This window comes from Dermacentor albipictus, chromosome 1 (assembly GCF_038994185.2).
Source record: "Dermacentor albipictus isolate Rhodes 1998 colony chromosome 1, USDA_Dalb.pri_finalv2, whole genome shotgun sequence".
Taxonomy (NCBI): Eukaryota; Metazoa; Arthropoda; class Arachnida; order Ixodida; family Ixodidae; genus Dermacentor; species Dermacentor albipictus.
The window spans coordinates 128,870,783-128,891,064 of record NC_091821.1 but is presented as its reverse complement, the minus strand read 5'-3'; the positions used below and the strand labels follow the sequence as shown (position 1 = coordinate 128,891,064).

The window sequence follows — 20,282 nt, the reverse complement described above, 5'->3', positions numbered from 1 at the left end:
GTCCTACTAGTGCCATAATTAAATTCTCATTCCATCCCGGCTGTTTAAAAATGTGCAATGATTCCGGAATACATTCAACTCACGGGTTGCCACTCCGCTGCTCTGCTGCCAATACTGCCCGGTACTAATACAAACGAGCAGCTCCTTCAAGTGGTCCTATCCCGCAGCACAGGTGGGAACCAAATGCACATCCTCATTACGCATGCGAACACCTCAGACGGGAATTCCTGTTTGTTTATAACTGAGGGGTCTGTCTTTGCATAACGCACAGTGTGGTACACTCTTTTACAGCAGTGACATGGCACGAATGCCTGGAATGTTTCGCGCACAGATATCTGCCTAACCATATTTACTCATAAAGCTAAAGAAATGTTCCTGCAGTATTTTGCTTATTACTATTTAAGTGCTCCTTTAACAGTGGACCGTAATATACATTGATTTCTACGTGCAAATTTGTAGGTGTATACTAGACTGAATTAAAACGTAGCACCCATTCTGTCATTGCTTCTGTGTGGCCGCCCCAGTTCCTGCCATTACGCATCGCATAATAATGCACGAAGTCGAAAGCACACATGCTGAACATGGTGAGATCATTTGTCCAGTTAACTAAGCATAGGAGCGCGCTATAGTAGAAGCAAAAAGTCGGTCGCGCTTTTGAACTCTCCGCAGGAAAAAATCTCGAAACTCTAGCCAATACAAAAAGCATTTATCATGCCGGAAAAAGATCGCTGCCGAGGCAGGCCGTTTCAAAGACACACGAGTGTGGACAGCGAATACACCGCGGCGACGCGTGCGCGTGCAAACGTGGCGAGGATTTCGAATGAGAATCTTCGTTTCGGCTGCGCGAGCACATTCGATCGTTTTTGGCGCAGGGGGGGGGGGGGGAGATGATGTGATGACTTTATTCGGCACTGTAGTGCGTAACACGGGCTTGCGAGTGCAATCGTCAGCGCTCGAGGGGGTTCCGCACCACGTAAAAGCCCTGCCATTCCGAAGGCCGAGGCGTGGCGCACTCTTGGAGCGCGTAGAAGTCGCCGTCGCCGCCGCCGTTGACGAGCGTGAGGCAGCGACCGGGAGAGTCGAAGCTCGCGATGGCGAACACCGGCTCGCCGAACGCCGTGGTCCAGTTGGAGGCGAACTTGAGCCGCCACTGCTGGTCGAGGCGACCGCTGCAGCGGGACACGTGGGCCACGCATCCCGGCTCGGCGTTCTCGCACTCCAGGCAGCCCCGGAACAGCGGACGGTGGCTCACGATCAGCGGGCCGTCGGAGTTCCACTTGAGCCAGCCCCATGCGGGACAGTTGGAGTTCACTCGGAGCCGTTGCGACCTGCGACATGTAACGCACTGCTACGCTCTCTCACCATCGCATCCGTTCAGGCGTTGCGTGACGCAAGCCCAGCACGCGAATTTCGCAGTGAAGCTGTTAAGGATTCAGGTTAAGGATTAAGTAGAAGCTTGATGTGGGTGAGTTGGTTATGCATACTTGATGAAATGAGCGCTACGAATACGCGGACGAAAGAACACATGTACGACAGACAAGGCGCTACCATCGGTAGCGCCTTGTCTGTCGTACATGTGTTCTTTCGTCCGCGTATTCGTAGCGCTCATTTCATCAAGTAAGGATTAAGGTTCTCGTGTGGCGGTGAAGGCTGGCGTGCGACGGCGCGACCGATAACTAAACGCAAAAGCCACGCAACGTGTGTCGGAGCCCCGAATTTGCTTTGAAACATAGCATAAACGACTATAATGCAAAAATTACCTAGCGTGTATCTCATTCGAGCAGACACCTATGCGCGGCTTTTGTAAACCAGTATTCAGGTATTTTTGTTTCTCGCGTCGCATTTTACCGTCTCCTCGTTGGAAGTCAGCTAGTAGTTTGTACAGTTGCGGTGATGAAGACGTGGCGTGGTCCAGCAACTTCACCTGCCTGGGAGCCCCGATGCGGCCGTTGTATATGAACAGGTCGCCGGCGATGGGTCATCATAAGAACCGCCAACAAACAGACGCTTAGTACTTCCGCAGAGAGCGAAAAGTCACTTACACAGCTTCGCTGTTATGGTTGAACATGTTGAAGGGGCAGGCGAAAGATGACGAAGACAGAAGGCAAAGTTACTTAGTTGTGAGTTCAGCGCTGTCCTGTGCGTTCCTGCCTTCTGTCTTCGTCATCTTGCGCTGCCCCTTCAAGATGTTCGACCAGTAACAACTCGCCCAAATGTCGATCCTTCGCTGTTATGGAGCTATCAGTTGATCAGGTTCGTATACACTGGTGAAGGTTGCTATTTGCTAACTTTTTTGTAGCTGTCAGTATAGACTGCGTAAAATTATTTAGCTAGCACGTCTCGGTTTAGCTTCTGTAAGTGTTGATGAGTAAATAATTATCTTAGTATGGTTTTATTAATTACGTTAAGGTACAGATAGATTTAACCGCGAAAGTAAAACGGGGAGAAGAAGCGTAGCGAGCAATATTTTCTGATTTCAGCGCGCACAACTTGGAATAAACGACACTTGACCACTCTCTCATTGCCACGATGGTGCTCCCAGAAATTTATCGTGTGTATTAAGATATCCAGGAGAGAGTCAGAGCGTGTGCGTCACTATGGCGTATTCCGCTGCTCAAAGAAATAAACCTGCAATTTAAGAGTAAATAAAACAGAAACGCCTCTGAATAAAACGAGAAGTAAAGGAGGCAGGTTTTTATTGGGTTTCGACAAAGTAAAACTCAAGCAGCACACTAAAGCGAGCAAAGGGAACGCGAACGAAACAAGCGCGGGCAACAAAACGAAGCTGTGTTCATCATAATTATCGTGGTTCGTCCTCACTGCGAAAAGCAGTCAGCCGACGTAGAAACTTAAAACTAAATCACGACATGCGATTTACTGCAGTTCAGAAATTTCGTTTAAGTGATATTCTTTGTCTTTCGCATTTGCTGTTTCTTAGAGCTCAGCAGGAGTCGTCAAGCTGCTGTATAGCTGCTAAGGGCAATAATCGATGCGCTTCAAATTGATGGCGGTGCAAATGCTCCCGGTCGACTTTATTATTCGTTAAAACTTCTTTCTGGGCGAGTTGGTGCATACTTGATTTGAAAATTGTTACAGCGCTATCACATGCATCCACAATGTAACAAGGACGAGACACCTTGTTACTTGGTACTTTGTGGATGCATGTGTTAGCGCTGTAACGACTTTATTAAGCACTGCAGCAAAGAAGCCGGCTCACACGAACATAAAGGTGCCACTGAAAATCAGAGAAATCAAGGCACGTCCATAGCAGACTGCGATTAAACAGTGCTCGTAGCTTCATTTCCTGAGGCAGTTGAAACAGCGAGCTCAATGCCTGCGTTAACACACAACTACAGCCACGAAACTAGAAAATTTAGCTTCTGGCGAAGTTAAATCAATAGCAGCGACCACTAAGCTCGGTAACTCTTTAACCACAAAAGAAAAAAAGTAAGGTGCGGTTAAGGCTTGTATGATATACTGTTCATCGCGTACCGAAAGTGAAAACTGGCTCATATGTGGCTAACCAGACGTGCGCAAATAGCAGTTTTTCAGACCGAATAGGATGTCAATCGAATAGTGCCAGAAGCAAATCGAATCTAATACAAATGGAGTAGTCCCAAGAGTAAATCGAATCCAATATTTTTTAGCAGTTTGAGAATTACGTACAATCTTCTCGCCATTATCTTCAAAAAAATTTCACATCCTGATATTAATAACATCAAAAAGTTTGTCATTAGGCTGCACAGTAGAAAGCGCGTTTTATTAAAATCACAACAGAAGCATTAGGACAAATTAATCAGTTCACAAATTCAAGGCTCTTCGGACCATAAGCACTCATGTATCCTCATATAAAATGTAGAAATGCAGCCTTGTTGGCCAATTAGTGTGCGTGCATGCCTTCGCGACTAACTCAGAAATACGCGCTGCAGACTTTCACGAAAAAAAGAAAAAAAAAAAGTGTCGCTTGGTTTAGTTGGAATGGTGGCGGCTGATAGGGCCACTATTATATCAAGTACGTTGCAATGCAACGTATTCTTATTTGGTCCTATACTGCAGGTACTGCATCCATAAATAGTACCAAACGAAGCCCACTGCCAAATTCCGCGTCAAAACAACACTTCATTGCTAGTGACAGCTGTAGTGTTGATTGCATTTTTTGTTGGAGGTGCTTTTATAACGAAAACTTACCATTGCTGCCGCGATATTTAAAAGCCTAGATGATGCCGAGACTAATTCCCGCTTCACAAATCTACTAAAATTGACTGTCGGCTGTCCTCTTTCACTCGGCAATTTTACAGCGGAGAATAAAAGAAATTACTAGGCAACAGTGACTGATTCATTAACTAATTTACAGCGAATAGTAGTTAGAACGTTTGACTTCAACGCGCAAGGGCTTTGTTTCGATCCCAGGTTGGATATTCATCGTTTCCATCATGGTGTGCCGTGCTTGAACCAAAGTGGGCTGAAGGAACGCTGTGGTCCCCTTTAATAGCTGCTCTTTTCAGTGGAAGCTAGCTGGCTATACGATTTTGGACCGTGGATTCTATAGTAGCGAAACTTTCCATACTGTTGATGTTAAACATTTCATTGCCGGTTTTTCTCGGATAATATGAACAATGGTTTGTTTTGGTTATTCAGAAGGGAAGAATGACAGGGATAATGGCAACTGCACTCTTAGTATGGTCCACACATTTCTATCTTCGTGTTTGTTGCGATAGCAAATATACGAACACTCCAGGCGCATTTCCGCTGTCGCCGTCGGCATCGCCGCGATGTCCCGTGTGAAGTCCAAGTGCGATAACATCGAGGGCGCGTGCTGTGGGTCCTAGTTGAAGTATGCGAGTGTGAGCCGAAGATGGCGGCTTGATCTCGCATGCGCAAGGGAGGAAGGCGGTGGCGATGAGCGTCGTCTTCCATCGCGCGCAAGATAAGGGGAGGGGCGTTCTACTTCGGCGGCGGCTTGGTATGGCGTGGCTGAGCGCGTCTGCCTGGGCCCTATCTCGAACGCTATCTGTGGTGGGTGCAGTCTAGGCGTGTCGAGTGCTGATAGCTTCCTGTGCACTGTGTTCTCGCCACTTAGCCTTGATGCGAGAGGCAGCACAAAAAGCAATTCGCTCGCTGCTGCTGCTGCCGCTCTTCCTCACGCCATCGTTTTTACAGCGAGTGCCCGCGGTCATCGAGTGAAATGTTTGCCTCGGCGCGCGTGACACCATACTTGTTACTTTAGTAAGTAAGCGAATGTTCATAAGTTCATACGACTGATACAACTACTATCATTACTTCGTATAGCTGTCTAATTTACTATCGCAATCGATGCTTCACCTTTCGAGTGAAACTGCGCCTTTTTATTTTTATCTGCTATCTAGCTTCGTTCTGACGCGCATGCTCCCGCGATAGCGCCGCCATCCCAGGTAAAAAATAAACTGCTATAGACGTACGAACAAATGGCAGAAACACGCAAGAGCGGTGCTTGAGCTACGGCGCGAATATTTGTGTGAAGAACTGCCGTGGAAGCGGTGTACAAAGTTCGTGAGCACCCCTGTGATCGGCGAAACCACGACCACCAAGGGGCGCGTCCCTCGTTGCGATAATGAAAACCCAGACTGAGCAAACCCAGAGAGATTAGAAAATATGCTTCTACAAGTATACAAGACATGCTGGAACTACCTCAGAATTGGCCAACTCCGGCACATCCGACTGGAGTGAGTGGAGAACGTAACGGCACGTCACTTGCACTGAACGAGTTAATAATCAACAAAAACTTAAGTATACGCTTAACTAGGTTCTAAATGGATAGGGTTCCTAAAATCATTCTTGCGCTGCACAAAACACCGCCATGGAGAGGTCATCGTTCGAATAATGTTGCGAATGGAAACATGGCTCCACCTAGCCTGTCACCGTCTATAAACATAAAAAAAGAAAAAAGAAAGAAAACATTGTGGATTTGTATACGACAAAGCTGGAGTTGGCATGGCATAATACGTCGACCCTTTCGAAAAGTTCTGCGCATAGTGAAATTGATGGTCGATGCAGAAACTTTCCCCTAAAACAGCTGCAAAGCGATAAGGCCATTCGGAGCACTTATATCCATCATGATTGAAAGACAATTGAACAAGAAAAAAGAAAGAAGGAAGGAAAGAAAGAAAGGATGTACACATTGACATAAGTGCGCCTTCGCCCTTTTATTCGCAGATGTCTCCCTCGGTCAGCTGAGGTCATTGTGGTCGCATCTATAGGTTTGCGCAAGTGCAGGAACACAAATGGCTGTGGGAACAAAGCTGCGTCGGCTGTAGCTCCTGCTTTGCGGGCTCCGTGTTTTACTGCAAAGCGGAACGGCGCAAAAGCATGACGCAAACCTTTCGTTGCTCGCTTGAGGGGTACGCACGGCACGTTTCAATTCAACGGCGAAAGCGGGGGATTTTAGTCAAAGGCGGGTGATTAGGGAGGCCGCATCGACACCAGCAAGAAGATTTATGGCACTTTGCATAAAATGGCAACGGCAGACGATTACCAGCTGGATAGTTTATTTTTTTACTGCGCAGAAAATCTCTTAACACCGGCGGCATAGCGAAAAGTTAGTGAACAAATTCCGCTTGGTGGTATAGCTCGTGTAAGCAAAGACCGCACAGCTGACACGAAGACCATTGTCGTGGCGACAAACCACATACCGTATAGACTCGTCTAAGAGCTAGCCGCGCCCGCGTAAGGGCGCACTCCCGACTTGGCAATCCAAAATCCAATCCAAAATAGCGTTTGGCGCCCCGATGCGGCGCGCGGGCATCTGCGAATTTTCGCGCGCTGCGTGCTCGCGCATGCTGCTACTAGATGGCGAGAGCTGCGGGTTAACATATGATGCAATGGTACAATGTGGGATCTGGGGCGTGTAGTAGTCACCGGCTGCGCCGGTGCCATATTGAACAAAAGGTTCAGTCCTGTCTAAGGACCGCATCTCGTCAAAATTGTGAAAAAAAACGACCCTTATATACATGAGTCTATATATGGTACTTGAATTTGGGTCTTGATCGAAGGAGGTTACTTTCGTTTCAAAGGATGCTGCGTTCTCTATCACTGGCGCCTCGGCCATGGTCGCGCACAAAGGAAGACGCGGACTAAAACGTGTGGTTTGAATCTTTTATGCACGTCAGAGATCAAATATGGGACTCTGCACTGGAATATAGCGCTAATCTCATAGCGATCATCCGTGGTACCGCTTCAAAAACATTAGGATATCTTCGCCGCAATTTACGTAATCGTCAATCTATATAATATTCGTACATTGACATTTATAATATCTGTTCACCCAAAACTTTCTTCGATCTGGTATCTTTAATCTACATATACAAGAATCTATTGAAAAAAAAAGGGCCAGTAGTTTCGGCTTTGAAATTAGAACTGGCAATCAAGCATACCTCAAATTGAACTCGATATTTTACTAGGTTCGGTAAGCAGTCGCCGTGGCATAAAATTTCTGTATCTGCTTCACAAATACGTTAACCCCAACAAGTCATCCGCTTTACCACTGGCACTCACATCTTCGTCGTCGCGGCGGCGGCTTGATAACCGCCCGTGATTTACTCGCCTATTGGCCTCGAGCTCCACCACTGGAAAAGCTGGCGCCACCGTCGGCGTGACGTGCTAGGAGGGATCACGTGGACATAGCGGACGCGTCGGCTGCTTCGGGCGCGCCGAAGCGAGCTGAAAACGAGTTTAAATTCCCTCGTACGCCGCGGTTTTCATTTAGTGGCGAAATTTACCCGCTTCGAGTGTCTCCTTTACAACGGTTGAAAGCACTACAATAGGTAGTGGCTGCTTTTGAAGGCGCGCGACATGGTAGGCTACTGCTCGGTGCCGCAGGGCCGGACGCACGTAACGGAGGCCGGTGTCAGCCTCATTCACACGTACCCGTAGGACAAGAAGCTGCGTGAAGCTTGGCTCGCGAAACATAAAACCGGCAAACAGTCATCGGCTACAACTCGGGTATGCAGCAAGAACAGACGCGAGGAAGATTTCTGCTACGGCGCCCGGTCTGCGATGTTCTGAAAACACGCACTGAGACGCACGCCCGAGTCCGCTGCCCGACTAATGTCATGACGGTTTGGTCTATGAGCTTGTCGATACTATAGATACTGGCAAGTTCAGTGGAGTGGAAAGGCAGCGGTAAGAAGCACATTTAAAGAAAGCATGGCATATGGTCATGTTCATGTTATGAATTAATGCACTGGATTACAAAAAAGGAGCAGCGGGAAATTGCACACTGAGAACGCCGATAAACATACAGTGCGACACAACTCGAGAAATAGTATCGAAAGATCAAAGAATTTAAAAGAAAAAAAAAGATTGAATCGTCGCGACGGCACATCACAGTCCCCGTAGGCGTCGAAGTCTCTACAATGAAATTATTTTTGAACAGCTCTGATAGCGCCCACGGAACAATGGTTGCTTGTATACTGTCAAATGTTCATATTCTGCGGCCTAAAGCTCATGGCACGGTGCGAAAACGCGCGGGCGGAGAAAGCGAAACAGTGCGCGGACAAGCATGCAGACGCGCAGTCGGTCGCTGCGAATCTGCGCGATCGCTGCATTGAGGCTTCGTTCTGTTACGCTCCATTTAGTTATACGAACACTATAAGAACATATTTCACACGGTTTGCGCTCAGCGTTTATCTACCTTTCACGCAAGAAGCCGGTTCGGGAGACTCCATCGCGGCGACCGCGCGCAGTGGCGTTCACTGTACGTATTCGGTAAAGAGATAGCGGCTGTAAACGATTGTGTGCTTTCAGTTTGCCCAAGATTATTATTTAGACAGTAATTAGAAACTTCTCTTGTTTCGAAAGTACTTACAGAAATGTCCAGGAGAGCTCGCGCGTGGTGTTTTCAGTGAGCGCTGACAGCAAAACCTATGAGGAGTGCGCCACGTGATCCCTCATACTACGCCAGCGAGGCGCTTCCGATAGAGGGCGACTCCGTAACTCCTCGCCGCCAATATGGCAGTATGGACGCATTTAGATACTCCGCGCTTCCATGTACCATTCGCGTGTGGAATGATCTCCCGAACAGTACCGTCGACCAAAGAAACGTTCCGACAACTCATTCACATGCATTCTTTACGTTAACCCCTCTCACACCACCTGATCATACAAGCCCTCTCACTTGCCTGTAAAATTTTCTAGCGTTTGGTGAATGCTTCGATATAACCCTCCATTTAATATGCCATTATCAGCTGTCAGGGGTTTGTCTTACTTAGTTTTACCATTGTTGACCTTGATAGCGTGTTTTTGTTCAAGTATTTTATTTATATGATTTGTTTGCTAGTTGGGGCAATATTTCAATAAAACGTAGGTTGGATTGTTCTACAGGCAAGGCGCAGAAGACCAGGACTCAAGAAGAACACAAACGACAGGACGCCTTGCCTTTACTACTTCAAGCATGAACCGACTAGCCCAAGCAAGAGTTTTACATAATACGCTTGTATCCGTGTTGCACTCGAGTGTTGTATATCAATGCCTTGTTTGCTAATTGTTACGTTAATTACTAAACATCGCTTATGTATTATTTCTGCTTTTTGCTCTACACTTGTTCTGGTGTGCTTTCCGTTTTATTTTATTGCTCATCTGTTTTCACTGATGTTTATTTTTCTTGGTACCTCTTCTACTCAGTGCCCTGAACCGGGCCAGTAAGGTAGTAGTCTCAAATAAATAAATTTATAAGTACGACGGGTACCTTAATTTGATGGGGGGGGGGGGAGGGGGCTGGGTAGAAGAATTTTTACCACGTAAGGTCCTTTTGAACGCACTCCAAGATATCAGTTACACTATCGTTTTCGCATCCACACGCACACCGGGATGCGGCCATTGCGACCGATATTGGAGCACGATACCTAGCGATACGCACCGGAATGACGCAGATATCGAGCCACTATGACGTGTACTACAGGTCCTAGATGCAATAATTAAATTGCCGAACGTCGATATAAGACGTCATACTAGAATACCGCGCTCGTCTTTTTGCCGCAAGACCCAATGTCTTGTTCCCGTCCTTGCCTTCGAAAATGCGCCATCTAAGACAGTTGTATTTATTGACATATTCCCGCAAATCCATCAACTACTGTTTTCTAAGACTTAAAGAATAATTTGGCTGCTAGTTTTGTTTCACGTCCGCCGGGGTGTCTTCGCGTCTGTACGATTCGGCATGGCAATCACTATAATAGAGGTTATTAATTCTGCTCCTGCCCGTGTCGGCGACATTCCGATGCGAACTTGATGAAAAAAAAAAAGACGCCGAGTAAATTAGTAACCTTAGCCCGCAAGGCGGTGTCGGCTCCTCATAAATCCGACAAAGACGACGAAGAACGAGAGAGAAAAAAAAAACTAAGGAGAAGATCGGAGATCGTCGCACGTACAAGCAGCACTCACCAGTCTATTGTACAGCAGCCGGAATCGAGACAGCCTCGGCCGTGCATTGTCTTTATGAACACTCCATTGCTGCCGGCCCCGCCGAGTGTCTCTGACGCTGTTTTGACGGCGCGCGCGACGTTAGTAGCATATTCCACTTGCCGTAGCAGTCCGACGGTCGCAGACGCCCGTGTCGCGAGAAGAGAGGCGACCAAAAGTGTCACGACTGACCAGGACCAGGGTCCCGACTTCGGGGACCGATACAAAGCCGGAACGTGGCTGTGGGGGCATTCAAAAGCAGTTTCCATGCCTTGTGGAGAGCGCTGCACGGCGGTGCCTGTAAAGAAAACGTAAATAGCTCCGGTACGACATGGCTATACACAGTAAGCTTATAGTGCAGGGCCTCGACAGTAAAAAAAAACAGGGTACTCCAAGCACGTCGTCACAAATAGTCAGTGTCGGACAGTTATAACATATCGAAATACGGGCACGTATCGCACAAGATCGCAAGCATGTTGCGTAAACGTTTCGCAGGCTCGCTTATAAGGTCCCTGAAATTCGCTGCAAATACCCAATAGTGCATGCCGGTGGCCTAAACGTTATATAAAGCGTAATTTTACAGTAGTGCCGCAATAGATGCGTTAACAAATGGCTTAAACTGGGCTTTGCGAACAGGGACGGGCACTTGGGGCACTCGTGAATTTAGCTCGCTTGAAGGAGTCAGAATGGCGTCGTCCGTTAACACACAATGTGGAATTTATGTAAGCCGGTACCGGCCATTCTAGCAGACTAACAATTTCTAGAGAAGATGGGAATGGGAGAAAGCCACTTCTACGCCAATTCGGTTTGTAACTGAAGTACCTAAAAGCGCACAGCCTTGCCCTAGTGGCCAACTTCTTCAGTTTCTGACTGCTCCGTCATTCGCCCCGTTGCGCGGAATTACGTGCGATATTCGTCTGCTATTCTTGCTACAGCATTAAACTGGCATTTTAAACGTTCTTTATTGACTGTCGTAGCATCACCTTCGCGGTGTGCACCAGTTCCGGGCTATATTTTGGTGTTATCACGCAGTGCTCTAGCTGGGGTGGGAAAGGACCTAACGTAACTCGAACTGATTTGGTCGACACATCTATGGAACTTACAATTCATAGCACTGATAAATATATCTGGGGAAGCCATTGTAACGCAAGTATCAACCAACCTGCATAAGTTCTTTTGATAAATGTGTGGTGTTTAGAGTAATTTCGCGCTTGGTCATGCGTGATTTGAGACGGGCTTTTATAAGATCTGTTTCATTTTTACTTTGGGAACCTCTTACTTTATATTACTGTATATTTATTTTTAGTTGTTTTTTACTTACATTAAATTTTTCTAACCATTACTTTTTTTTCCCGTCACGCGTCGAGTCGAGTGGTGTGTACGATAGCGAAAACGGCCCGAGCCAACGGAGAAAAGTGAAAAGACGGGAAAACGAAGCGTATCATTACAAATACGGCCCATGCCTTAAGAAAGTGCTGATGTATGAAGCGATTTTCGAAATTATGAAACGACTTGAGCCCTTCAGTTCCTTCGCTAGATTCGGGGTGCCTGTTCCACGTGCCAACTTTCTGTGCAAAGTGCGGGGTCGTATAATGTACACGCGCATATTGTTCACAAGAGAGTGGGGAAGGGGAGGAAAGGCAGGGGACATTAACCAGGGCTGTGCATACTCAGCAGCATGACTTCCCGTCTTCCTGTCACGTGTTATTTTAGGTATGATGAGACAAATGACATGTATTAGCAACAGCCATACTAATCTGTTTTCCCTGCGCAGCAGTTGCGCAACTGCTCTGTCCGCGTCATCTCCGCGATTGCTTTGTACCTGTCGCTCACCTTTCTAGTTGCATGAAACAATCTCGACGCAGTACCGACATTAGTGGCTCTTATATGCGAGATGTACAAAGTATATCAGGGCAAGGAGGGTGATGGTTGTTGTGCTGCACCGGGGCCCAAGCGCAATGCAGCGCAGAAGAAAATGAGGCCACTGAAAAAAAGAAAAAAGGTCAGGTAACGATGCCCGAAGTTGGATTACTTATGGCGATACCTGAACTAGGTCACAAAGACTGGCTTAAGTCAAGGTACAACTATTTATATGCACAGATTCAAAAGTTGGATTAGCATATACATAGGCAATGCCATTATTTGAGCTTCTAATAATTAACAGAAACTGAGAACGTTGCTGGCTTCAAGAAATATATGTAGTGTCATTGTAGCTCAGGAGCGTGACTTAATTGTCGCATGAAACTCCTCGTTTTGAAGCTTTCATGGGCCCAAGTTGAATGAGCCAAGCCCTATATACGATCCTTGCCACGTTAACCTGTCAAAACAGTTGAACCATTTAAAAGTGGGCGGGTAGATTCATCTTCTGCATCCTACAAGGTAAAAACTTCTGCTCCAGAAACGCGCTGTCATTCATCAGTCGCTACCGGACTTGCTATCATCATCATCATCATCATCATCATCATCATCATCATCCTAGTTACGCCCACTGCAGGGCAAAGGCCTCTCATGTTGTCCCTGCAAACGTCTTAATGTCATCCGCCCACCAAACTTTCTGCCGCCCCCTGCTACGCTCCCCTTCCCTTGGAATCCAGTTCGTAACCCTTAGTGACCATCGGTTATCTTCCCTCCTCATTACATGTCCGGCCCATGCCCATTTCTTTTTCTTGATTTCAACTGAGATGTCGTTTACGCGCGTTTTTTGCCTCACCCAATCTGCTCTTTTCTTATCCCTTAACGTTACACCCATCATTCTTCTTTCCATAGCTCGTTGCGTCGTCCTCGATTTCAGTAGAACCCTTTTCTTAAACCTCCAGGTTTCTGCCGCATATGTGAGTACTGGTAACACACAGCTGTTATACACTTTCCTTTTGAGGGATAGTGGCAACCTGCTGTTCATGATTTGAGAATGCCTGCCAAACGCACCCCAACCCATTCTTATTCTTCTGGCTATTTCAGTCTCATGATCCGGATCCGTGGTCACTACCTGCCCTAAGTAGATGTATTCCCTTACCACTTCCAGTGCTTCGCTGCCTATCGTAAACTGCTGTTCTCTTCCGAGACTGTTAAACATTACTTTAGTTTTCTGCAGATTAATTTTCAGACCCACCCTTCTGCTTTGCCTCTCCAGGTCAGTGAGCATGCATTGCAATTGGTCTCCTGAGTTACTAAGCAAGGCAATATCATCAGCGAATCTCAAGTTGCTAAGGTATTCTCCATCAACTTTTATGCCCAATTCTTCCCACTCCAGGCCTCTGAATACCTCCTGTAAACATGCTGTGAATAGCATTGGAGATATCGTATCTCCGTGCCTGACGCCTTTCTTTATAGGGATTTTGTTGCTTTCTTTGTGGAGGACTACGGTGGCTGTGGAGCCGCTATAGATATCTTCCAGTATTTTTACATATGGCTCATCTACACCCTGATTCCGTAATGCCTCCATGACTGCTGAGGTTTCGACTGAATCAAACGCTTTCTCGTAATCAATGAAAGCTATATATAAGGGTTGGTTATATTCTGCACATTTCTCTATCATTTGATTGATAGTGTGAATATGGTATGTTGTTGAGTAGCCTTTACGGAATCCTGCCTGGTCCTTTGGATCACAGAAGGCTAAGGTGTTCCTGATTCTATTTGCGATTACCTTAGTAAATACTTTGTAAGCAACGGACAGTAAGCTGATCGGTCTATAATTTTTCAAGTCTTTGGCGTCCCCTTTCTTATGGATTAGGATTATGTTATTTCGCTAGAATAGCAGCTTGGGCTTGTTGGTTTTCCATCCTGCTAGTAACAGCGCAAAATGTAGACAAGGGACGAGACAAGAAGACACCACAAGCGCTGCGCTGGTGCCTTCTTGCCTCGTCATTGCCTCGTCTTGCCACAATCAGCGCTTGTGGTGTCTTCTTGTCTCGTGCCTTGTCTACATTTTGCGCTGTTACTAGCAGGATTATGTTAGCGTTCTTCCAAGATTCCGGTACGCTCGAGGTTATGAGGCATTGCGTATACAGGGTGGCCAGTTTCTCTAGAACAATCTGACCACCATCCTTCAACAAATCTGCTGTTACCTGATCCTCCCCAGCTGCCTTCCCCCTTTGCATAGCTCCTAAGGCTTTCTTTACTTCTTCTGGCGTTACCTGTGGGATTTCGAATTCCTCTAGGCTATGCTCTCTTCCACTATCGTAATGGGTGCCACTGGTACTGTATAAACCTCTATAGAACTCCTCAGCCACTTGAACTATCTCATCCATATTAGTAACGATATTGCCGGCTTTGTCTCTTAACGCACACATCTGATCCTTGCCTATTCCTAGTTTCTTCTTCATTGTTTTTAGGCTTCCTCCGTTTCTAACAGCCTGTTCAATTCTATCCATATTATAGTTCCTGATGTCCGCTGTCTTACGCTTGTTGATTAACTTAGAAAGTTCTGCCTGTTCTATTCTAGCTGTAGGGTTAGAGGCTTTCATACATTGGCGTTTCTTGATCAGATCTTTCGTCTCTTGCGATAGCTTACTCGTTTCCTGTCTAAGGGCGTTACCACCGACTTCTATTGCGCACTCCTTAATGATGCCCATGAGATTGTCTTTCATTGCTTCAACACTAAGGTCCTCTTCCTGAGTTAAAGCCGAATACCTGTTCTGTAGCTTGATCCGGAATTCCTCTAGTTTCCCTCTTCACCTGTAAAACCCCATTCCAGCCCCCCCCCCCCCCCCCCCCCACCTCGGAGTAACCAGAAAGAGAGTGCAAAACAAACGTGACCATTACGAATAGGCAGTGAGCACGACTGCAAGCTTAGACCGTAGCCTATGATTCAAATGAATTTCATGACTTGCACTGTTATTCGGTACACTGTATATGCATATACTGACGATCTAGTAATGGATTTGTAGGGCTAATTCTTGATCCTACCTAACTTTTATTTGTAAATGAATGTCCCTCTGCTCTGCCGCCAACTATCTGAGATATGCTTCCTCTGTACGTTTTCTCCCCTATGATTCCAACAATGCTTCTTTGCCCTTTTTGGTCCAAGTTCATGAATTAGCCTCGTGGGTATCCTATCCAGCCGGGGCGCGGTGCACTTTGGCATTAACCCTTCCAACTTTTTCCAGTCGAGGTTATTCACAACCAATTCCTTTTCTGCGTCAGGCTCGTTCCTTTGTTTTTCCAATTCCTTTTCTACGAGGCATAGAAACGTCACCTTCATAAATGAGATTGTGCAAGGTGATGCGTGCCGCCATTGGGACGTCACACATTAGAGAGTTGGCGGTGCTAAGTTGTGGCCTAGTTCTTTGACGATGAGGCCTTTAACCTTCAATGCTTCATTTAGGCCACCCGCCACAAAGACGACATTGAGGTGTGCGGTCCCACTACGATTCTTTCCGTTTCGCTTCCATGATATACATTATATTAATTGTCTGCCCGGAAAACGCTCAAACCTGCACCTGGTGATCGCCTTTCCATTACTGCTTTCTTGCGCATTGTCATTTTTGAATCACCGCCTATTATCACAGCCTCTCACACATCATCAATACTTCTTTTTGGGTGAGTTGGTTCATCTTGAAACATATGGGTAATAGCCCAAACAGACGACCGTAAGAACGGAGACACGCACACACAAGCGCTAACAACTGGTTTTAGTGGAAAGGGTAGCACACCTTATATATATATATGCCGGAATGAAGCAAGGGAAATGAAGGGAAAAAACACGTGAAGGGTGATAGCGTGTCAACAGCGCAAGCGCAATGCATCCAAACATGCGCAACAAAATGCAAACAATTATTTTCTTTTTCTTTGCAATCAGAACACCCCCTCGCCCCGACAACCGCATCCAGAAGATCAAATTCAGCATCAAAGAGAGCAAGGGAAGGAGTGCTAAAGCACTTGCTACCTAACTTTCTAATGTGGTAGGCTTCTAAACTGATGCGCGCGGTCTTGTCACTGCTCTTTCCCAGAATCGTCGTTTCTTTCAGCCGGGCCACACAATCGGTACACTTGTTAACGTGCGCAACTAAATGTGCGTATTTATCATCTAGTTCTTTCAGTTTTTGAGCATGTTCCCCTAAACGGTCATTGACACAGCGACCAGTTTCGCCGACGTACAACATGCACATGACATGGGAATGAAATACACCACTACAATGGAACATTTAACAAACGGCGGGTGGTGGTTCTTCTGGCATCCGCGTTTTCTGGCGTCGCAGATGCGTGGACACGATTTTCCCAGCATATTTGGGACAGAGAAACAAATTGGCACGCCGTGCCTACTTGCCACCTTCTTAAGATTGGGGGAAAGTTTATGTACGTAAGGGACCATCTCAGGCTTAGGTGTCTTCCGTTGATCCTCAGCCGTGGTGATCCTCATTCTCTCTGTCTCTCACCGTCGTCGTCATGCCTTCTAGGCCGACCCAATGTCTCAAGTTGCCTAATAGCTTGAGCCACTAGATATCTGCTTGCGGTAGGGATGCCGACGTTATAGTTTCATCGTCGTCATTCCATCATCTTTGCCATCCGACTCTGGTCACACCGTCGTCGTCACACAGTCTTTATGCATTCATTGTCATGCCGTCGTGATCATTTAATGGCCGTCACTCCAACTTTGTCATCCGACTCACGTCATGCCGTCGTTGTCACGCCATTGTCGTAATAAAAAAAAACAATTCTGCGATACGTGCCAAAACGATGGTCCGATAATGAGGAACGCCGTAGTGGGATATTCCGGATTAATTTGGACCACCTGGGTTTTTTTGTTAACGTGTACCCAATGCACGGTACCACGGGCGTTTTTGCATTTCGCCTCCATCGAAAGCCGGTTGCCGCAGGCGGGATTTGACCCCGCGGCCTCGTGCTTAGCAGCGCAACGACAAAGTCACTAAGCCTAACCATGGCGGATGGGTCATTTGTCGTCATACAGTCTTCGTGATACAGTCGTCGTCATGCCATCGTCGTCGTACGCTCCTCGTCTTCTCATTTTCATCATATTGTTGTCGTGCGGTCGTCGTCGTCATACGTCTTCGTCCTGTATTCGTTGTGATACAGTCGTTGTGATGCCGTCATGATCATTTCGTCGTCGTCATTGTAACTTCATCACCCGACTCTCATCATGCCGTCGTCGTCTTCACGCCATTGTCGTCGTCATACCATTTAGTGATTGCCTTCGTCGTCGCGCTGTCGTTTTACCATCGTCGTCACTTCAGAAACGTCATAGCTTTATCGTCCTGCCCTCATCGTCATACCGCCTTCGCCGTTCCATCGACGTCATTCTTTCGTCATGATGCTATCGTAATTACACTGTCATCATCATTCAACTGTGATTATGCCGCCGTTGGCATGCCATCGTCGTCATGGAGCCGTCGTCAAACAGTCTCTGTCACGCTTTCGTTGTAATCCTGTCGTCGTCGCGCCGTCGTGGTCATGCCTTCGTCGTGATTCCAACTTCGTCGCCTGGCCGTCGTCATACCGTCGTCGTCCAGCCACCATCGTCGTACACTCGTCGTCAACGCATTGTCCACACGCCGTTGTCGTCACGCTGTCGTCATTATGCAATCGTCATCATTAAGAATCGTCATCTTATTGTTGTCATATTGTGGTTGTCATAGCGCCTTTGTCCTTCCATTGACGTCATTCCATCGTAGTCGCTGCGTCATCATACAGTCGCCGAGAGAGAGAGAGAGAAACAACTTTACTGGTGCATTATGAACTGAAACGCGTTAAGCGTCTGATGGGGTGGCTCCCTCTTCGCGGGCTCCATATGCTTCCAGGGCCGCCTGGCCCCTGTGGATCAGTCGGAGCTGGTCTTCCAGGGCGGAGCTGGACAGCATGATCTCCCATCGCTCGGAAAGAGTGGGGATAGCAGGGGGGTTAGTTATGGGTATAGGTGGGGGGTGGTCTATGGAAAAATTGCACTCTCCTATGACGTGCCGAAGGGTGCCTAATGCATTGCAGTGAGGACATGTGTTCTTATATCTCTCTGGGTACATTTTGTTCTGGAGGCAGGGGTGGGGAAAGGATCCTGCCTGGATTTGCCTGTATATTGTTTGTTCGGCTCTGGTCAAGGAGTGGTGGGGGTGCGGGAATGTCTTCCTGCCGTCCCTGTAATATCTGACTATATCTCTGTAATTTGTGATGGGTTGCCATCCCCTTGCCTCCTCCTCGTTGGCCCGGGAGTTTAGCGCTCGGGCCTGTTGATGAGCATATTCATTGCCCTCAACTAAGGAGTGAGCTGGGACCCAAACTAATTCGATTGCTTGTTTAGGAGGCGTAGCTTTACCAAGAATTTTTAGTGCCCCAAGGGACACCCAGCCAGATCTGTAGTTCTTGTATGCAGCTTGTGAGTCCGTGACGATCTTGGTGACGTTTGGTTGCAGGAGTGCGAGAGCTATCGCTGCTTCTTCTGCTTCCTCCGAAGACGGAGTGTAGATTGATGCGCAGGTGACCAGCTTTTCTAGCCCGGTGACCACGACTGTTGCCCTCGTGGAGCGTTTCGATAGAGAGGCGTCTGTATATAAAACAGTGTCGTCTTCCTCCAGGGTCCTGGAGATGGCTCTTGCGCGGGCGTCGCGTCGTCCGGCATGCCTTGTGGGGTTCATGTTGCGTGGTAGTGGTTTGCATTCCAACTTCTCACTCAACTTTTCGGGTAATTGGTCGTGGCGGGTGTAGTGCGATTCTTGCCATCCTAGCTTGCGGAGGACGCTTCTGCCCGCCTTGGTCTGGCTAAGGCGTACCCTTTGATTGGATAGGTGGGCTTCTATGAGCTCGGCTACTGTGTTGTGGACTCCCATTTGAAGTAATTTTGTCGTGGATGAATTTATGGGAATACCCAGGGCCTGCTTCGTGGCTTTCCTGATTATTGCGTCAAGTAGTGAGACGTCCTTCTTGAGGAGCTGCAGGTACGGCGCCGCGTAGACGATTCGTGATATAACAAAGGCCTCAACGAGGCGCAAGGTGTCCGATTCCTTCAGACCCCTCCACCTGTTGGCCACTCGTCTGATCATGTTCAAGATTTGGTCTGACGTGAGCTTCATTTTTCTAATCATGGCTGTTGCCTTGCCGTCTGCCTGGATCAGGAGGCCCAGGATCCTGAGTTGTGGTACCGGGAGGATCCGGTTCCCTTCCAAAGTGATTTCTATATTTTCTGCTTGTGTACGTGATGCACGTGGTCTGACAATGGTCAGCTCCGATTTTTGAGGCGAACAGCAAAGGCCACATGTCTTCACATAGCTGTTGATCGTGTCAGCCGCTTTTTGGAGCGTGTTTTCTATCCAGCCATCCGACCCTGCCCTCGCAGTCCAGAGGGTGATGTCGTCGGCATATAATGCATGGCCCAGACCATCTCTTGATTCGAGAAGCTTGGGCAACGGCAGGAGAGCCATGTTAAATAAGAGGGGGGAAAGGACCGAACCTTGAGGCGTTCCTCGATCCCCCAGGTAGATCGGTTGGGATGTCTCCTCTCCTATTCTGATCCTTGCCGTTCGGTTACGAAGGAAGTCTCGGATGTAGTTGTAAGTTTTCACTCCACAACCCGTGTTGCGCAGGTTGCGGAGGACACTTTCATGTGTGACGTTATCAAAGGCCCCTGTGAGGTCTAGCGCTAGTATCGCTCGCGGCGCCTGCTTCGTTGCTCGCTTAATTACCAGTTCGTTGAGTTGTACGAGAACATCCTGGGTGCCCAGGTGTTGCCTAAAGCCATACATTGTCTCTGGCATCTGATCGGTGGCATCAAGATGTCGCTGCAACCTCTTGAGTACCATACGTTCCATGACCTTCCCCACGCAGGACGTGAGGGATATCGGTCGCATGTTGTCGATGTGAGGTGTCTTCCCAGGCTTGGGTATGAAGCGGACTTCTGCCTCTTTCCA

General features: G+C 47.5%; 1 protein-coding gene across 3 annotated transcripts; it reads right to left on the bottom strand.

Moving 5' to 3' along the window:
• Positions 1 to 685: 685 nt before the first annotated feature.
• LOC139049792 (uncharacterized) lies at positions 686 to 11,408 on the bottom strand. Of its 3 annotated transcripts, none has more exons than XM_070525596.1 (3): positions 11,254 to 11,408; positions 10,414 to 10,729; positions 686 to 1,328 (listed from the first exon to the last, which is right to left on the bottom strand). In XM_070525596.1, the coding sequence occupies exons 2-3, from the start codon at positions 10,698 to 10,700 to the stop codon at positions 947 to 949; spliced, it is 669 nt and encodes a 222-aa protein (XP_070381697.1). In that variant the 5' UTR covers positions 10,701 to 10,729; positions 11,254 to 11,408; the 3' UTR covers positions 686 to 946. The 3 variants fall into 3 exon arrangements, with proteins under 3 accessions (XP_070381697.1, XP_070381693.1, XP_070381699.1); XM_070525592.1 differs by having other exon boundaries at positions 11,187 to 11,327; XM_070525598.1 differs by lacking the exon at positions 11,254 to 11,408 and adding an exon at positions 10,964 to 11,247.
• Between the last annotated feature and the right edge of the window lie 8,874 nt (positions 11,409 to 20,282).